This window comes from Solanum tuberosum, unplaced genomic scaffold, assembly GCF_000226075.1.
Source record: "Solanum tuberosum cultivar DM 1-3 516 R44 unplaced genomic scaffold, SolTub_3.0 scf00228, whole genome shotgun sequence".
Lineage (NCBI taxonomy): Eukaryota > Viridiplantae > Streptophyta > Magnoliopsida > Solanales > Solanaceae > Solanum > Solanum tuberosum.
The window spans coordinates 101,125-121,252 of NW_006239152.1; the positions used below are offsets into that span (position 1 = coordinate 101,125).

The 20,128-nt window shown below is 35.6% G+C and overlaps 1 protein-coding gene across 1 annotated transcript; it reads left to right on the forward strand.

Moving 5' to 3' along the window:
* The first annotated feature begins 733 nt into the window (after window positions 1-733).
* LOC102601635 (pachytene checkpoint protein 2 homolog) lies at window positions 734-14,889 on the forward strand. Its single transcript, XM_006356681.2, has 14 exons — window positions 734-991; window positions 1,070-1,133; window positions 1,581-1,687; window positions 1,800-1,867; window positions 2,316-2,419; window positions 2,497-2,601; window positions 5,010-5,099; window positions 5,192-5,267; window positions 7,440-7,509; window positions 7,601-7,671; window positions 7,800-7,890; window positions 13,864-13,991; window positions 14,065-14,193; window positions 14,269-14,889. The coding sequence occupies exons 1-14, from the start codon at window positions 871-873 to the stop codon at window positions 14,407-14,409; spliced, it is 1,365 nt and encodes a 454-aa protein (XP_006356743.1). The 5' UTR covers window positions 734-870; the 3' UTR covers window positions 14,410-14,889.
* The last annotated feature ends 5,239 nt before the right edge of the window (window positions 14,890-20,128 follow it).

The window sequence follows — 20,128 nt, forward strand, 5'->3', positions numbered from 1 at the left end:
TGTTTTTCATTTGTTTCCATTTTTTGATTTGGGATTTGGTCACTTTTGGTCCAAAGCTCTTTATTTGTCTTTTTGGTATATAATAAATGGGCTTTGCCTGTTAAAAAAAAAGTTAGAGTATATTATTCATGTATAAAATGAATACGACATATGATGTGCAATTTAGAAATTTGCATAATTAATACTTGTACAAGTTATGAAGAAATTTGTATATTATTTTATGTAGATTAGAGGATGGAATAAAAGTGCCCGTTTGAATTAGCTTATTTTTAGGTGTTTTTGACTTTTCAATACTTTTTTAGTTTTGGATGTGTTTGAAAAGGTTAAAAAGTGCTTTCAAGCACTCACTTTTAGGCCAAGAAAATTTATAAATAAGTCAAAAGTAGGGTATCATATTTATGACTTTTAGCTTTGGACTTATAAGTTATTTTCTACAAGTCTATCCAAACAGGCCCTAATACATGCCTAACTAATAATAATTTCTCTGTTGTTTTTTAGTTGTTATGTTGCATTTTTCTAGAGTCAATTTAAAAGTTAAATTATATTACATTAATTTGATATTTTAAAATGAAGATTTTGATATGAAAATACTATAAATTGTATGTATTTTTCATATCAATATCATAAAAAATACATGTTAAAATGTTTGAGTTTTAAAAAGAAATTATAACAACTAAAAAGTTATGGAGGAGATAGATTACTGATAAACATAATTGAAATGGTCTTACCAAACAATCCTCGATTGTTTATATATTTCATTCCCGCGCTGTTTATATTTTTAGAATCCCTCCTAGGGTTTGCCAATTCTTCTTCATTCTCCATTTCTGCATTTATGTAGTAAAACATTTTAGCCAAATTTGTCACAACAAAATGAGTGCTCCAATGGAAATCTCCATGGTCAACGCTGCTGAAGTCAACACCAGCGAGCAAAACGGTGACCCTGCTCCATCCCCATCACCCACATTACCTGAAGGAAAAGTGCTCGTTTCAGGTACTCCACACTATTATACATTTCTGACATTTTTTTATAAACTTTTAGAGCTGAAACATTTCAATTTTGTAATTGTAGTTGAAGTTTGCTTGAAGCCTTCAAGTACAGCTCGTATTGATGATGTTAGGTTATCCGTTGAGAGGTATGTAATTTTCAACATTTCTATCTCAGTTAAGTAACCCTTGAAGTATATACAAAGTGCCCCTTGGCCAGTAGGGGGTAAGAGGATAGTTGGTGTATACCATACTGAGACTTCTGTGGCTGTTTCCATGCAATTAAATGCCAAATTTGATTTCTTGACTAGCAAATATAGTGAGCTTCTACTGTTAGAGAACCCCCAATTACTGAATATTCAAGTTAAATGGGTCCTAATAGAGCGAATTGGATGGTGAGTACTCATATGGCCAACCCAACTAGTTTGGGGTTGAGGCATAGTTTCTATTGCTATTTTTGCATTCGACTTCTCTGGGAATTGTTAACGCACATGCTCTTTTATTTGGTGACATTTATGGCTAAAGTTACTTTTCTTGTTACTGAATATCTCATTCAAAATTACGTTTTGGTTATATGGGCAAATCATCTTGTACAGAATGCTGGAAAAAAGGAGTATGAGCTATGTGGATGGTCCAATTCCAGTTCCAATTGATGATCTCTTTCTTGCTGAAAATGTGCAGCACATATGTGTGTGTGACACAGGTCTATAATCTTTTGTCTCTATAGACTCCGTTAGTGTACCAAAAAGAAGCAAGGTAATGTTTACCTAGCTTACCCTTGGGTATAATGCACTGCCACATTTTTGCTTTTGTAGATGTCTGGCTGGAGAACCGAGATATCCTTCTATTCTGGCAAGTAAAACCAGTTGTTCATGTATTTCAGGTCTGCTTCTATTACTAAAGTTATGTTACTCAAAGTCCCAAGCCCTTTTGGCATTCCTGTTTCCTACCCTAGCTGGACAGATAGACCCTAAAGGATTCTACAGGAAACACTAGAAGTTGCTAATATTTTGATCCAGTATTGAAACTGAATTTGGTACTCCTACCTGATCCCAACGTAACATACGTTTCATCTGTTCCATTGTTGTAGTTATCATTACATTTAACTGTTTCTATGAAAGGGTTATTTGATGTCTAGTTGTTCATAAATCTTCTCCAAGTAAACAAAAGAAAAGAAAAAAAGAGAGGAAAGAAGTGAAAAAGAAATGAAGAGTAATTGGAGGTGGAGTGAGCATAGCCAACACTTTACACCTAAGTTATTAGAGTTGATTTGTTCAATTTTATGACCTCTCTGCTATTTGAATTTGAATTGGACATTTCCATTTTGTCAGCTTAGCGAGGAAGGACCATGTGAAGAATTAACTGGGGATGGACAGCTTTCTACATTTAATGAATGGATTCTTCCTGCAAAAGAATTTAATGGAATGTGGGAAAGGTGTGTCACTTGCTGGCTGAAAAGAACTTAGATTTCTTCAAGGAACCCAGATGTGATTTATCTTTTTATTTCTACAGCTTAATATACGAATCTGGTCTCAAGCAGAGATTGTTGCGATATGCTGCAAGTGCTTTGCTTTTCACTGAAAAGAGAGTAAATTCCTTCCTTGTATCCTGGAATCGGTAAGAAACTTGTTTACCGAATTCTCAAATATTTTATGATGTCAAGCTGTGCCTGCCAACGTCGTGTCTGATTGTGGTACTTTACTGTGCCTTGTATTCTTTGCTTGGTGATTTCCAATCACCAGTTCTTGTTGAAGCTTAGTTCCATTTTCTGTACTCTAGGCAATTGGAGGAAATTAGGATTGTGTAGTAGCAGTGTGCAAAGATAGGTCTCTGTAAAATGCACTGCATACTGTTAAAAATTCATCACCAACTTAATCTCCAAAAAAATGGAGAATCTAGAATGAAAGTTGTAGAGTGAGAAGTCCAGAAAGATTTTAGAAAGAACAACTTTAGAAATAAGTAGAAGTGTAATTCTTGAACTAGGTAGTTGATAACATTCCAGAAGAGAGTACTAAATACTCTCACTAGATCCTTCCATTACCACCCATAAATAGAGGTGGTCCATTTAAGTTGTAAGTGTGCTCAAGTAAGCAAGAAACCAGGAAAGAGTGCAAGAGCAAAGGTAAGAAAATAAGAGAAAGCAACAAAATAGGTTGCTAGAGTGCCAGTGAAAGAAAAATTTAGTTTAAAGATTTGTTAGACCGAAGCTGATCTTTAGTTTACAATAATAAAATTTAAATTGTGAGCAAACAATTATGTTCAACAATATCCAACATTGACATGCTTCATGAAATTGCCATTTAGTCGATCTCTCATCGTGAGTGTTTCAGATCTCAATTTAACCAGCCCGCTTTAACATTTGGACTCAATGTGGTAATAACACAGTTGACTAGATCTGGTTTTATATTTTGAGTGCATTTTCAGTTCTCACTTTTTTCATGTCTGTCTGCTCTAACCAGCATGTTGAACACATAAGACCATGGTAAAAAGGCTTTGGTGTAGGCTCTCTGCTTTTACTGTACTGCTTGCTTATCAGGGATTTTCCCAAATCAGTAAGATTCTTTACCTTATAAGAAAGATAAATGCCTTCGATAAAAAATAATTAGATCCAGGGTGTGTTCGGTATGAAGGAAAATGTTTTCCATGAAAAATGACTACAACCTGATCATGACTTTTATCTCTTCCAAGAAGAAAATGATTGGAAATGATACTGATATGTTGGTGACTTTCTTCTTAAATGTGGGATCTGACTTTTTTCTTTCTTTTGGACTTACCCAAATAGACTCAACAAACCTAAAATAAACAAAAAAAGGAATCATGGGATGATGGTTGTAGATAGTGGAAAAGAAGAGCAAAATGAAATAGTAATATCTAATTTGATGATTTCACTAGCCTTCACATTTCTGGCTAGTGAGGTGGTTATAGTAGTATCATGGGCAAGAAATGTGAAGGGGTTTCCTATAGACTCTAGCAATTCATTTTCTAGCTATAAAGTAGTTGTTTGTTATTCTTTGTGTGAGAAATATAGGAGAAAAATATTATTGAATTGTTGTATCTATATTATTATATTGAGACCCTATTTATAGACACTTCAGTAGACTCCTTTTCCAACTAGGACACTAAGATACAATCCTTTTCTAAATAGGATTCTATATACTATTTTTGTTCCTATTCCTATTCTAAGTAGTATTGTATATATTATTCTTGTTCCTATTTCTGTTCTAACACTCTGAATAATTGAGAATTAAACTTAACTGGTTTTATTTTGAACTTTTTTTTAATTATGCCTGAATGTATTGTTTATATATTGTGAATCTTCTCCTCTTGGGAAGAAAAAGAACTTTTAGTAGCCTTCTGAATGTGCCAAGATTTGTGAAAGAATTAGATTAATTGCAGACATTTTGAAGCATGTTGAGTGCATGTTGCTGTCAGATAATATTGCTGCTCATTACTCCATTCTATTTTGTTTGACCTAAGAGTCAAACATATTTTCTTTGAATGTGATCTATCTCGTTCCTTTTAAGTAAATATTCGTAGTTAATAGCATTTTCTGGTAGTTTCTAGATCAAGAATTTATTTGAAAAATTAATGTCCATTGTTAAACTGAAAATTGATCAAATCTACCTTTGTGAACGTGAATTATGTATTCGGGCAGAGTAGTAATCAGATCTTGATTTTGTGGTTTCTTCTCCCTTACAATTCTCTTTTGTATAACCTTTATTACCTTATGGATGTATCAAAACTGAGCTTTCCTCAATTGTGTTTATTTTTTCCTGCATTCAGTATCCAGTTATCTTTTTTTTCTCTGAACAGGTTAACATGTAGTATAAACAAGAAATACACCAGTAGTGTATTTCAGTAGTAATTACATCAGTAGTATAGAGGGAAAAAACAAAAACGATCTACCACCTATACCCCTCATAAACTGTCTAAAACTTGGGTAATGTCCCCAATCTCCTTAGGAAAATCATGAATACCTTTCAGTATCCAGTTATCTCACTGATCAATTTTCTAATTGTTTGTAGCATTATTCTTCTGCATGGACCTCCAGGAACAGGAAAGACATCTTTATGCAAAGCATTAGCACAAAAACTTTCCATACGTTTTAGCTTTAGGTTTGTACAAATCTAATACTTTACTGGATGTCCCAGCACTTGGATACTTTGCTGACCTCTTCTTCCTGTTGAATAATACTCTCATAAATCAGATACCCACGGAGCCAATTGGTCGAAGTCAATGCACATTCATTGTTCAGTAAATGGTTTTCTGAAAGTGGCAAGCTGGTATATTTCACAGTACACTCTGAGATAACTATTCAGCTCTTGTATAGTCAATGTTCTGATTAAGTAATGGATTATTTTTTTGAGTAGAAATGTTCATGATATCATGCATGACAACTCTCTACATTATTAAGTCAAGCTTAGACTTGGAGATAAATTTGAAATTCACACTTTAAACCTACACAATTTAAGACTAATTTAGTTTGTTGGAAAGGGATATCGTGCTGGGGATTGGTGGAGATCCTGCTTTAGGCATTGATCAGACTAATAGGAATTTCCGTTACTTGATTATGATATGATTTCTCAATTACATTTATTCATGAAGAATACCAAAGCCTTTTCGACATCATAGCCCAAGGGAGCACTTGCCAAACTGTAGAACTTACAGACTATAAGTCTTCACACTGCTGAAACCAATAGAAAGATATTCTTTATATTGGCTTATATTTTTTTGAATGCTATTTTCTGCCACTTGGCAGCGACCGAGTCCGTGGAGGACAACGAATTTGAAGAGCACACAGCTAGAGTTTGGAATTGTTGGTTAACGAGATTGGATATTTGCGGATTTTGTTTCGATACTTGAAATGATGGGATTTCTTTTCAACTTTGAACTCCACCATAGGATATGTTGCCTAATTCATTGTCAATTTGACTTCAGGGTTTGAAATTATACATTTCACGTTCATACTCTCTAATGATGCTCGAATAATTGCAATAATGGAGTCTACATGTGCGATTGGTGAGAGAGTGAACAGTGGTCAAGATCAGTGATTGCTTAACAGACAAACATAAGAGCCAAGCTGACAGTAGAATAAGGGCACCTTCTCATATTAGTTATGTCGGGGATTATCATGTAGGAATTTTTCTTACGATGAATGATAATGAAGGCTTTGTTATGGGATGAATAATATCGTAGGGATTTTTATCAGTTTCAAAAAATAAAATAAAATATTGTAGGGATTTTTATGCTGTTGTGAATAATAATGTAGGGATTGCTACCTAATGTACTTTTTTTTGAGAAAAGGGTAACTTGATTGCTACCTAAGGTACTTACTTTAAGGGCAGTTTTATCTTGAATTCTTTTAGCCTTGTATTGCTAATACATGTATTTTTATTTCACATTCTATCCGACATAAACTAATCCGTAAATTCCTAAACAGAATGCGGGTATTAAGACCACCAACCAAACACTACATTAGTTAATCACGAAATTCCTTTTCTTATAACCAACTAAATGCTACATTTGTCATGTAACGGTTATTTTTCTTAGTCCCTCCACCCAAGCGACTCCTTAAATGCTAAAGTTTTCATATTAAGCTGTATCTCTTAACTTATTGTCTTGGTCATACTTGTCTTGCATGGGCTGCATATTTGACAAATATTGTCAAACAATCAATTATGCCGGTCAAGGTGTCTCTGATAGTGCCAGAATTTTTCTTCAAAAAAGGATAATGCGATTGCCAATTGTAAATATCCATAACGTCTCTGAATACAATACTTCTTAAACTATTATTCCCTTCATTTTAATTAATGTGAGGGCATTTTACTGTGCATGAGTTTAAGAAATGTAGAAAGACTTTTGGAACTTGTAGTCTTAAGTATGTCATGAGATCTTTTTTAGACAAGTAACAATTATATTCAATAAGAACTTAGCCACCTAGAAAAAGGTGCTAAGTTGTAAACTTTACTAGCATCAAAAGGGTGCTTAAACCCCTGCCCAGAGCCCTATACAATTATACATTGCCAATTAAATCTACTAACTCCTACTTCGCCCCACATATTCTGTTTATACCAAAAAAAGAACAAGCTAAGACAATTCAGCCTAATTTTCTGGATAGAACTGCTAGTGCCTTCAAAATGTCTGCCATTCTTTTCTTTCCACACTCCACCAAATGCAAGCATGAATGATCTTCCACCAATTCTCCTCCTCACCCTTGTTCCCAATACTCCAATTGTTCAGTTGTGCCCAAGTAGAACTAGGTATTACCCAAGTTATTCCCAAAATATGTTGTGAGATTTCTATGGCTGTAACAGCACGCCATTGTAAATCCCAAATTTATTCTATCTTCTTCCCTTTTCTTGTTTGCTCGTCTTATTTGCTCAATTCTGTGTCACCATTGCTGTGTGAGTTATTTATTTCCAATGAAGTGACTTACACTTGTATTTCGACCTTAGGTTGCGAAGCTGTTCTCAAAGATTCAAGAAATGGTAGAGGAAGAAAACAATCTGGTATTTGTTTTGATTGGTGAGAATTATAATAATTGAAGAATTCAGTTATAGTGATGAACTATTTAATTATCTTTCAGCATTGTAACTCCTTACCCTTATTTTAACAGATGAAGTTGAAAGCCTCGCTGCTGCTAGAAAAGCTGCTTTGTCTGGCTCTGAACCTTCAGATTCTATCAGGGTACCAATATATTTGTATTAATAATAAAATTAGAACCTGTTGAGATTTCTTTTTGTTGAAGAACTAATGTGTTATTTATATTAAGCTGCATATTGGTTTGTCCTTTGACTCATGCTATATCTTGTCAGGTAGTGAACGCTCTGTTGACCCAGCTTGACAAGTTGAAGTCCGCGCCAAATGTCATAATTCTGACTACGTCCAATATCACTGCTGCCATTGGTAGGCCTGTCATTAAATTCAGATGCCATATGAGGAGAGTTCATCTCAGCCTCTTCATTCAAATATTGTTAGTTTATCAGTTAGATATTTTTAAATCTATGCACTGGCCACTGGCTAGAGAATATGAAATTTCTACATTTAGCCTCCAACATCAATCTTATGCCCAGAATTATTGCTTCCTCTGTCCTAATTTGTATGACTCACTTTCCTTTTTAGTCAGTCCCAAAAAGAATGACACAATATACCCTTAAGTGTTGACATGACACAGTATGTGTTCAATCTCTTGAAGGCATTTGAGAGTCAAAAGAACTTATAAAAAGATATTTCAAAATATTTGGATTTTTTGTTATATATAATTTTTTTTTACTTTAGTCTTTTATTTTTGTTTCTTTACTTTTCCATTTCTTTTTCTTTTTTACCTCTCTCTCATCACTCAACACCCACCCCACTTTTACATTCCCCCCATCACCATTGTTGAACCACCACCACCATAGCAGTCTCATCTCCTTACCCATCTTCTAATACTTTCTCACAATTTGTCTCACCATTACCCACAACTATTAACATTGCAAACGCTATCAAAATCACCAAATAATCATTAAAACTATTACTCATATGGTTGGAAAAATCAAATCTTCATTAATCTCCTTGCTCCAGTAAAATTCATTAACCTTCAAATCTTATCTTTAGTCTCTATTATTGTCTGATGAAGAATATTGTTGGTTTCTTTGACCCGAAGGAGGGATGATAAGTGCTGATATGGGTCTTGGATTGAGATTTGATTTGTGGGTTATAGAAGGTGGGGGATGGGGGTGACTAGGGAGGAATGGGGTGGAGAGAGATTAAAGGTTTAAGGGAGTTTACAGTGAGAAAACATGTCTGAAGACTATGGAGAAGTGTGAAGAGTGAAAATGATGATGAAGAAGAACGTGAATTACCTTATCTTTTTTTCTTTGATATACATGATATTTGGTAGCTGGCAGCGCGTGTGCATCACTACATGTGAAGAATATGGTTGTCTAGTCTTAGGGTGGTACATATTCCGCTTTAAAATAGTCTAATGGGGCAATAGGACTCCGTGAAATATAAGTTTGTAGTTGAGAATTTGATTATAGGTTGGGGGGCATTTGGCTATTTTCTTAAAATGATTTCCTAGAAAATGTCTTCTTGGAAAACAAGTTGGTTTCTAATTTATTCTCATGTTTGGTTGGTGAGTGAAAAATATTTTCTAGTGTTCATTTGATAAATGAAAAATATATTTTTAGAAAATATTTTTTATTTTTGGCTATAGAATAGAAAATACTTTTTAGGAAAATAGTTTCACCCAAAAACCAACCTCGATAATTGATTTGGGACCCAACCCGACAATCGATCTTGGACCTGATCTCGACTCCCGACCTGGGATCCAACCCAGACCCTAACACCGTAATCAGGACACAACTCTGGTGACGTATCAAGGATCGGACCTCGAGACCCGACCTAGGACTTGACCTTGACTCATGATCTAGAACCCGACCTCGACATCATACCTAATGAAATCCCACAAGTGAGGTGTGGGGAGGGTAGAATATATGCAGACCTTACCGCTACCTCATGAAGATAAAGAACTTGTTTCCAAAAGACCCTCGGTTGTAGTGCAACTAATCCTGGTATACTGATGAAGGAGTCAATTAAGAAAATATAGCAAATGACAAGGAAACAATGCAAAAGTCTACCAGAGAGGAGCCAAAACCGCAATGAAATCATGTGATAATTGAAATACCATAAACAACATACTAGGATTGATTAATAAATAAAAACTACAATATTAAACTATGATAAAACTACCATAATACCACTAGTACCATCGCCAACACCCGCACCCTAAGCAAGACGTCACTACACTACCTTTTACCCTAATATGTGCCCTCCACACCCTCCTATCTAGGGTCATATCCTCGGTAACTGAAGCTGCATCATATCATGTGTTATCACCTCTCTCCAATACTTCTTCGGGCTACCTCTGCCTCTCTTCATACCCTCTATAACCAACCTCTCGCACCTCCTCACCTGGGTGTCTATACATCTCCTCTTCACATATCCAAACCATCTCAATCTCATTTCCCTTATCTTGTCCACATGGAGGCCACTCCTACCTTATGTCAGATTTCTTCATTTCTAATCTTATTGCTCCTAGTATGACCACACATCTACCTCAACATACGCATCTCCGTAACATGCATCTTTTGGACTTGAGAGTTCTTGACTGGCCAACACTCAATCCCATACAACAATGTCGGTCAAACCACCACTCTATAGAAACATATCTGAGTTTTGGTGGTACCTCTTTATCACACAAGACTCCAGAGGCAAGCCTCTGGTTCATTTATGCCGCACCAGTACAGTGTGTGATATCACCGTCGATGTCCCCACTCTCCTGAATTATAGATCCAAGATACTTGATTCTATCCCTCTTGTACATTTTGTGTCAAGCCTCACTTCCATGCCTACCTCATACATCACCTCAATTAATTTGCACTCCACATATTCGGTCATGGTCCAATTCAACCTCAACTCTTTAGCCTCCCAACAGTTGATTCAAAATTTGACCTTGAGGCCCAATCCCGATATCCGACTCGAGGTCCGACACCAAATCTAGGATCCAATTTTCAAACTAGGATTCAACATCTAACGCAAGATCCATCCATGTTACCTAACTCGAGACCTGACATTAAACCCGAGACTCGACCCCGAGACTTGACCAAAGACCTGACTTTTGAATTCGGACTTGACCCCAACACTCGACCTCGATGCCTAATCCAAAGCCCAATCATGACACTCAATTAGGGACGTGAATTTTGGATCAAAATCTGACTTAGACACTCGACCTAAGACTCGAATTCCTCAATGGGAGCCAATCTCGACACACGACTAGAGACTCAACCTCGACACCCGATCCTGACACTCAACCTCAACTCTCGATCCAAGACCCGACTTCCAAATTAGGAAATGACCTCGACACCTTACCCCGAGACTGATTCAGGACCTGATCCCGACACACGATCGAGACTCGACTTTGACACCCGACCCAATCTCGACACCTAACTTGGGATTCGAATTCTAGACTGGGACACAACCTAAGATCGACCTCAACACCCAACATGAGACCTAACCTCGGGACCCGACCTGAGACCTAACTCGACTCTTGATCCAATATCCAACTTTAAAATTGGGACTTGACCCCAACAGTCGACCCCCCAACATTCAATCTAAGATTTGACCTTGAATCCTGACTCAAGACTCAACACCAAACACATGATCCAATCCTAACTCGATCCTACCTAGGACTCGGGATGTGGGTCTCGCATCGAGGTTAGGAGTTAGGAATTAAGTCCTAAAATGAGAATTTCAGGTGTGAGCTTTAAAAAGTGTTTTGGAAAATGTTTCTTACTTTTTGGAGGTAAGTCATTTTTTTAAAATTTGAGGAAAATAAGTTGATTTGGAAAATATCTATAGAAACTTTTAAGCCAACCAACCAAACACACCCTTAGTAACAATTTAATTTTAAAATACTCATTTTATCCTTGATGAAATGATTTATAGCCACACAAACATCTATCACTCATTTTAGACCACAAGTTTAAAGTCTTTGTTTCTTAAACTCCGTGCCAAGTCAAAGGGAGTATCCTTTTTGTTCTACTTCCTCGGTCTCAATATATGTGATGGTGTTTGACTAAGCATCCGATGGTCTATCTAAACAACATCTCTAACCCACAAAGGTAGGCGTAAGATTTGTGTACACTCCACACTCCCCAAACTCCAGTTATAAGATTATATAGAGTATGTAGTTGTTTGTGTTTGATTGAACGCAGAGTTTAAACAACATACTTAGTGTGATTTTACAAGTGGGGTCTAGGGAGGGTAACATCGTAGAGATAGAGGCTGTTTCCGATAGACCCCCGGTTTAAATAAAGTCTGCCAACCAGTTTGAGAAAGGGAATACAAATATGAGTGCAATAACAAAAGTAAAATAGTGCGAAAAGGAAAGTAGTACACTACACGACGAAAAGGAGGGAGAACAATAACTACAATTGAAAGAAGTATGGTCCAAAATAAGCCATAAACATTTGTGCGACAATGAATTATCTCAATAAGAGTAAAATGAGAGATTTGTTTTTCTAAAAAAATAAAGAAGTAAGCTATGTTTTTCGACGCATACTAAAAAGAAAAGTATGATACATAAATTGGAAGAGAGGTAGTATGATTTTTGAAAATAAATAATTGTCTCCTCTCTAATTTCATACATTACGTTAGTGTTATTAAAGATGAAAAATTCAAAAAAACTCTTAAGGTTTGTTGGGCTTTAGATGCTAAGCCCAAATAAAGTGTGAGCTTTAATGAAAAAAGGTGTAAATGAATTTTTTTTTACAATACGTGATGTCCAAGACTAATAATTATAAGCATGAATAACAATATATGGGATAGAATTGATAAATAATTATGATAATCTGAAATATCAATTATTTAGTGTTGCCTTTTTAGGATTACATTCATTGGCGAGAAAAAGTATGTCTTAGAGCCTTGATGACGGCACTGAAGTGCCACCCCAAGCTAATCGAAACACTCAACATGTTTTGCACTTGCTTTAGGGCTTAAGCACCTTTGACAGTGACAACACTGCATTACGTTTTGATACAGACTGGTGTGATTACTCTCTGATAGGAAAATTCTTTAGCCACCCAAATTGATAGGATAAATCAGGGAGTTGAATTAGAGTCCATTTGGATTGGCTTAAAAATAATTGATTGTAAGTCAACAATAAAAAAGTCAAACTTAAATGACTTTTAAGTCGAAACACAAAAGTAGGGGGAGACCTACTTTTTGTTTTTGACTTATTTAAAGTCATTTTAAACTTATTTCAAGTTGTTTTTGATCTTGTCAAATACTTTCTAACTTATTTTAACTCATTTTCAACTTATTTGAAGTTATTTTTAATCTTGTCAAATACTTTCTAACTTATTTTAAGTCATTTTTAACTTATTTGAAGTTATTTTTATATTTGTCAAACACTTTCAGAAGTCAAAAACTGACTGAAAAGTAGGTTTGACCAACTTTTAAGTCAATCCAAACACCTTCTTAGCAATCCTGCTCCTACTCTCCAGTTTCCAGTAATATTTCGGGTTTTCATATGGGTCTGAAATTCCTATCGTAAGTTTCGATTATTGATCTTTACCATCACCCAGTATTGATCTACCTAGAACTTTGGAATGTTTAGTGCCTTTTGTCAAATTGTAGTACAAGATGTCATCTACACTCTTGTTTAATGTCAGGACTAAGAACTATCTCGGCTGATTGACAAAACTGAAGTATTTGAACAATATAATGTAGATGTCTAGTTCTCCAAGTATTCTGCTCTAAGTAGTCATGCAAGCTGAAATACGAAAGGCTATATATTGCTTTGACAATGGAATTGCAAGCATGGTGATTCTTGAGTTTCTTTAATTGTCTGAGTCGCTGAGATCACTGTGTGCAGTCTAGTTCATATATTAATATCAACTTCACTTTGTTGTTTTATCCTCTTTTTTTTTTTACAAAAAGCATGTGTGGATGATCTTGCCTTTTTGAATCTTGTTCACGAGTGCCACTATAATAGTGATTCAGAAGCATTTAGTATGTTCGAATTTTTCTACCATTGGTTTCTTCTGCTATTAAAATTTTAAACCAGTACCAGCTGTACAATATGTAATGCATGTTTAGCATTGCTAGTTTGAGTATCTTCATTTGAAAGCTATTGGGTCGTAATGTACACTAGAAGATGAAAATTTGGAATTTTCATGAAAGGTTAATACTAATTAAACTGATGTTACCATGCAATTGGTGCATTTTCCTTTTACTTCCATTTTCTGCCGGGTGACATGCTTTGTACCATCTCCTGATCAGATTCACATGAGTTATAATTTATTTCTAAAAGATGTAACCTTCATGGGATTGCAGATATAGCTTTTGTGGATCGTGCTGATATTAAGGCTTATGTTGGACCACCTACTCTTCAAGCACGTTATGAGATACTCCGATCATGTTTGCAAGAGCTATTGCGTACTGGAATTTTGTCAAATTCGCAGGTACTACTTGTTGGTCTTTGGTTCACATTTGCTTTGTTTAGCAATTCTTTACAAATGACTGGAGTATATGCAGGATGGAGGTTGCCTTGTTCTTCCAAATTATTCTAGTTTGAAGGAGAAGATGAGCGAAGTAGTTTCAACTGAGTCTCAAATGTTTCCACATCTTGGTAAACAATTGCTTGAAGCTGCAGAGGCCTGTGAGGTAAAGATTCCCTTTATTTCCAGTCAAGTAAATGCAGCAGCACATAGTTGTGATGAACAAATGTGTATCTTTCAGGGTATGAGTGGAAGATCACTTAGAAAGCTACCATTCTTGGCACATGCTGCACTTGCTAATCCTTACAGTTGTGAACCTGGCAAATTTTTGCATGTAATGATGCAAACAGCTAAAAGAGAGCATTCAGAGCTGTCCGAGTGAATTTTTCCCCATTAATTGTTAAAATCCTACTTCTGTTACGAAGCTCAACTATAAAGCAAATGGGGAGAGAAATTATCATATGCATGGTTACTTGAGCCAGACAGAAAGAAGCTCTTTGGGAAGAGTTGAAAGGTTTCTGGGCAATGTGATATATTTGAAAGTTATGTATTCTTGCATGTTGTAACATCCATTGAGCTACGAGCTACATATGCATATATGAAAGTTAAGCTGATTAATGGCATATGTATATCATATCCCCATCAGATATTGGTCGAACTAGTCAGTCATCTTGGGGCGAATTAACTTTGGTTTACCAAGCAGGGTTGACACTCTCATTATGTCAGCCACTGAGCTTTAGAAAGTTGATAATAGACCCCACTCCGTCTTGTTTTGGCATCACCAAATTGTTGCAAATAATGTCAATGTCCTATTCTATCTATATAGAAATTAGGGTTATTAAGTGAGTTTGAGTTAAAGAAATTTGCTTAATCGTGTCTCTGAAAAAGTAATTTGTATACCAATGTTTACTCTAACTTCCTTCTTGACTTAGACAAGGAAGAATAGCTTGGTGGAGTTTGCCAAATTGCAACCAATCGAGGAAATTATTTTGGAACGGGAAGCATGTTGTTATTACAATTTCTTAAAAAGATGACATCATAATGGCTCTAATGTAGAACATTCTCTCCAAGGGTGTTATTGGGTGAAGTGTACCAAAATGGCTTTGAGGTACAAATGAAAAGCATAGATTTATAAGTTGTATGCTTTAAAATTTGAGGCAAAAGCTCGGGTGTAAATTGGAAGTCCCATGCAATAAAAGATTTCACACCTTTGCAATTAAATTTATTGCTTTAAAAATATTTTTGTTATTATTCATGTGTTTTTATTATTGGTGTAATGATATTATATTTTTTGCTATCATGTTTTCATTTTGTAGTATTTTTTTCTTAAAATACATAATGGGAAAAGAGCTTGATATACCCTTGCACTTTATTATTTAGGCATGATATATCCCTCATTACAAAAATGGTTCTCATATACCCCTACTACTGTTACAAAATAGTTCACATATATTTCTACCATTACAAAAGTTGTTCACATATACCCCTATCGTTACAAAAATGACTCATATATATCTTTGTCGTTACAAAAATGATTCATATATATCTTTATCGTTACAAAAATGACTCACATATACCTTTTCATATGATGGAAGTGAATATTTTAATTTAATTTTTTAAAAATCCATGTAGGGGTATGTTTTTTTTTTTTAAAAATAAACCAGGCCTTGAAGGCCATATTATTGATAAAACCAAAATAATTACACAAGAAACTAAAGGGTCCAGGCCCAACAACAGCCCAAACCCGGAAAAAAGAAGGAAAAAAACAACCTAATCAGCCAAGATCAGGGGACTGGAAAAGGAAAGTGCACTACCTTTCTCATTGCAACTTCATCTTTTTCATAGAGAAAAAAGAGCTCTGATGTGGGGGAGAACAGAGGTTAATGGCCAGTAGAGAACTCGAAATATTAGTCACATTTTGGTCCAAGAGAAAGCTAGCATGAGTACAAGTCACGGGGGATGCTTAAAACTCTCACAAGCGCCATGGCTCTAGCTCAGTGAAGGCTCCTTCAATGTAACTTCGTAAAGACAAAATGACCGTGTATCAGTGAGTACCACTACACCCTTTATCCTCTTATTCAATTGGAAACTTCATACGATTTGATTCAATTCATCGCTTAACAGATTGAGTTCCGAAAGGATCTAATACCATTGTTTAGGGATAAACATATCATATCTATGAATTAAGATATTGTGGAAATTGTTGTATGTTGCTATTCCTCCATCGATTAACTTTTCTTTATTAACGTCTATCATGTTCGCCTTGTGAAATGTCTTCATCTATTGTTTGTTGTTCTAGTTCTACAAAACCTGTTCTGATATTTCCTTATGCGCAAATTTGGAATTTGTAATTTTTCTATTCGCAAGATTATTCTTCCTTCATTTGGTACCTGTTCAATGTTAGTGTATTTAACATGATTTGTTCCGGCAAAAGAAATACCTATGTTAGCAAAAAAATCTGCGACTTTGTTCCCTTATTTTAAAACGTGAGTCACCTCCACCAGATTGGGGACCTTCTCTCTTAGTGAACTGATATTCTTCACCTCCATCGTTATGGTATCAATTATATTTTTAAGAGCTAACGAATTTGTTTCCAAAGTAATTGGCAGAAAACTATGAGCTACACAGAATTCAAACCCCATTCTCATTGCTATTACTTTAGCTTCAATTACCGAACCTTCCCCTGTTGTTCTTGTCTCAACATACACAAACTCTCCACTATCATTCCTCACACAAAAAGCACTGGACATAGGCCCCGAGTTCCCTTTACATGGCCCATCCGAATTACATTTGAACATTCCCTTGTTTGGGGTAATCCAAGTAAAAATTTTTGTGACAAGAATTGGTGTGTACTCCTCTAAATATTGAACTATGAAAGGCCAGCTCTTAGGAACATTATTTAGCCAAGGATACTTAGTAAACAAATAAATGTTCCTATTAATATCTGATAATAAACTGTGAATAGACATACAGTAACACTCCAAAAACTAGTAGGTTAAACTAGGGTTTAGTGTGACGGTTTAAGCCAAGGATGAGGGAAAGGGCCAAGGGGAAGGGACCAAGGCTGTCCAAGCTTCCCAAGCACTGCCTCACCCGACCACCACCACGACCAATGGTGTAACATTCCGGAAACTAGTAGACTAAAATAGATCCTAACGTAAGGGTTAGAGTCGTAAATAACTCCCGGTACTCAATATATATGTTTTTGGGTTTAAACGTCAATGTACGACACCCCAAGGACCAATCATGGGTCCTTGAGGAGGACCCAAAAAGATGGCCTAAAACAATCCACCCACAAGAGGGGACCCACGACCAGTAGGTGGACCCAGGTCCCATGGGAGGGGGTCGTGGGTGAAGGCTCCAGAAAATAGGCTGCAGAACCCAACCCACGGACCACCAGCACGCCACGTGAGTCCACTCACGGACCGTGGCAGTGGGGTCGTGGGTGGTCACTGAAACTGCCTTTTGGCAGTTGACTTTAGGGGTCTTTTGGAGTTTTCCTTTTTAATTAAATATTAAGTGGTGCCATTTTACACTAAATTAAACTAACTATATAAGATTTTTAAGTCCCAAAATTAAGTCATCCAAATCACAATTCCAAAATCACAAATCAAAACCAATTTCCCCCCAAAACTCTCTCTCTAGAACTCCAAGGAAGAAGAAGAAGAAAAGTGAAGATAGGGTTGAAGGATCAATATTTTCTACTCAATTTCATAGGGACTCTTCACCAAGGTATGGTACCTCTTCATCCATGAATAGACATCATCCATGGAGCCCCTTCAAAACCCCCAATTTCAAACCTAGAAATTCCAAAAGTTAGGGTTTGATTTCAATCACATGAACTCCTTTCAAATTCATTTTTAATGATTGGATTATGCTTTATTATCAATATAATGATGATTTTATATGGTTTTATGTTGAATTCCCCATGAATCCATGAATTTCCCTATTTTTCCAAATTGGATCTCAAGGTGTGGGTATTGATTGATGCAAGTAGAATATGATAGAATTGTGAATGTGGTGAATTGATTATTTGAATCATGTTATTATTGATGTCTAATGTAGTACTTATAGATGTGTTGATTGAATAGGATCTTGGATTGTTGAAGAGTGAAAGTATGAGAATTATGAATGATTGTGAGAATTATGCATTGCACAAGTAGGCTTTGAGGGTAGTTATGGTGTGTTCCTCTTATATGATGATGTATGAAATGAATATGCTTATGACTACATGGAAAGTGCATTTGATGTGAAGACTACTTGTAATGATGTATGTTTAGCTTGGATTGTTATCATGAGTTGCTTTCCTTAATATGAGTGACTAAAGGTGGATGTTCCCTTGTCTATGAGAAATAAGCTAAGAATGAGACCAAAAGATGGTGAACATGAATGAGGACCTAAAGTGACTTACTTAGCATGGGTGGGATTATGGGATCTTATCCATGCATTGCACAAGCTTCCTTGAGGTGGCTCATGAAATGTTTCTCTTATGTTATGTTGAACTAAATTGCATTGGTTATGCCTATCTCTATGATGATGTCTCTTATTCTCACTAGTTATGACTATTGCCTACCATGTTATAGCCTATGTCTTATTATGATGTCTCTTATGCTCGTGACTTGTGTTTTTACACTACCTTCAAAATAATGGTTTAACTTAGCATAGTGCATGCATTCAACTAAAATGTCACTTTTAGCATGTTTTCAAGGTTTTTATGCATGGCTATCACACTTAGTGTATTTTTGCACAAACCCATATTTTTCTACATTTTCCCCCAAGTGTAGGGTCCGGTTCTTAAGGTGGTTATCATTTGGTTCAAGCTTATATTCGACTATTCTCCTTTCTTGTGGTGAGCCCTCATGATTCAAGGACGAGAGTTTCACTTGAGTTTCACTTGAGTTTCATTTCTAGTAGTTTTTACTTCCGGACTATGTTTGTATGTGATGTGTCCATTTTCATTTGAACTATTGTAATAGATGGCTATATTGAGACAATTTTAGACTTCCACTTGCTTTTATAAAAGACTTCAATTGTAAAGAAAAGTTTTAAAATTTCCACATCATTTTATATTAGCTTATGTTATGATATGCTAAGGGCTTGTATGAGACCCCTTCGGGGTCAAGTATGCCATGTTACATCTAGGGTTTACCCCTGGGTCGTGACAAACTTGGTAATCAGAGCACAAGGTTTAGAATGATTCTAGGATGATATCTAATAAGCCACGTCTAGTAGTGTAACACCCCTAAAATACTAGACCAACTCTTGCATGTCGCTGCATCATTTCTTAATTACTACTATATGTTTTACTCTTATTTTGGGAACTTAAAATTTTGTGATATTTGCAACCTTGCTTAAAATAAATTGTGCTCGTAATTTAAGGTATTGAATGGGGGTATTTACGTAATTTTTCTAATTAAAATTTCATATGAATTGAAAGTGTTGGTATCAATTATATACATATAGGTGTATATGTATACATTTTGGGCAGCACACAATAATTTGGGGCAGCACCCTTTAGTGACAGTTGTATATGTGACTAAGCATCACTCTTAAGACTATATTATCACACCTCCTCTTGTGATTTTCATTTGGAACTGAAGTCCAAGAACCTAAGAATATTTTCTAACCTGTTGTTCATCAAAATTACAAGAGAAAACCATGGTCCTTCTAGCTGGAAGTCGAGACATCCTACCTTTTGGTGAGTAATCAAAACTTGTTTGTTTTAGCTGAGTAGTGTTTAGTACTTTTAGAATTTCTCGTTCTGTATAACTCCTTTTTTCGGTGAATAAATATGACTGGGAAAGCTGATTCCTATATCTACAACTCTTCTGTTTCTGGTAAACTCTAATTTAGCTTTTATGACTACGAAATAAGGGACACAACATATGCCATGTTCTGTCCAGATTCTGGAATTTGAAATCCTATATGTTCAACTGTTAGTGTTTTGATTATATGTTTTTGTACAAAACATATTTTGTGGTTATTATTGATTATTTGTAAGCTTAAGAGATGTACCTACATCTTTTACGAAGGATATAAATACGATTTTGGCCGTTTTCTGTTTCAAATCTAAGTTGCCACATGAAGTGCTTTTATTAGGT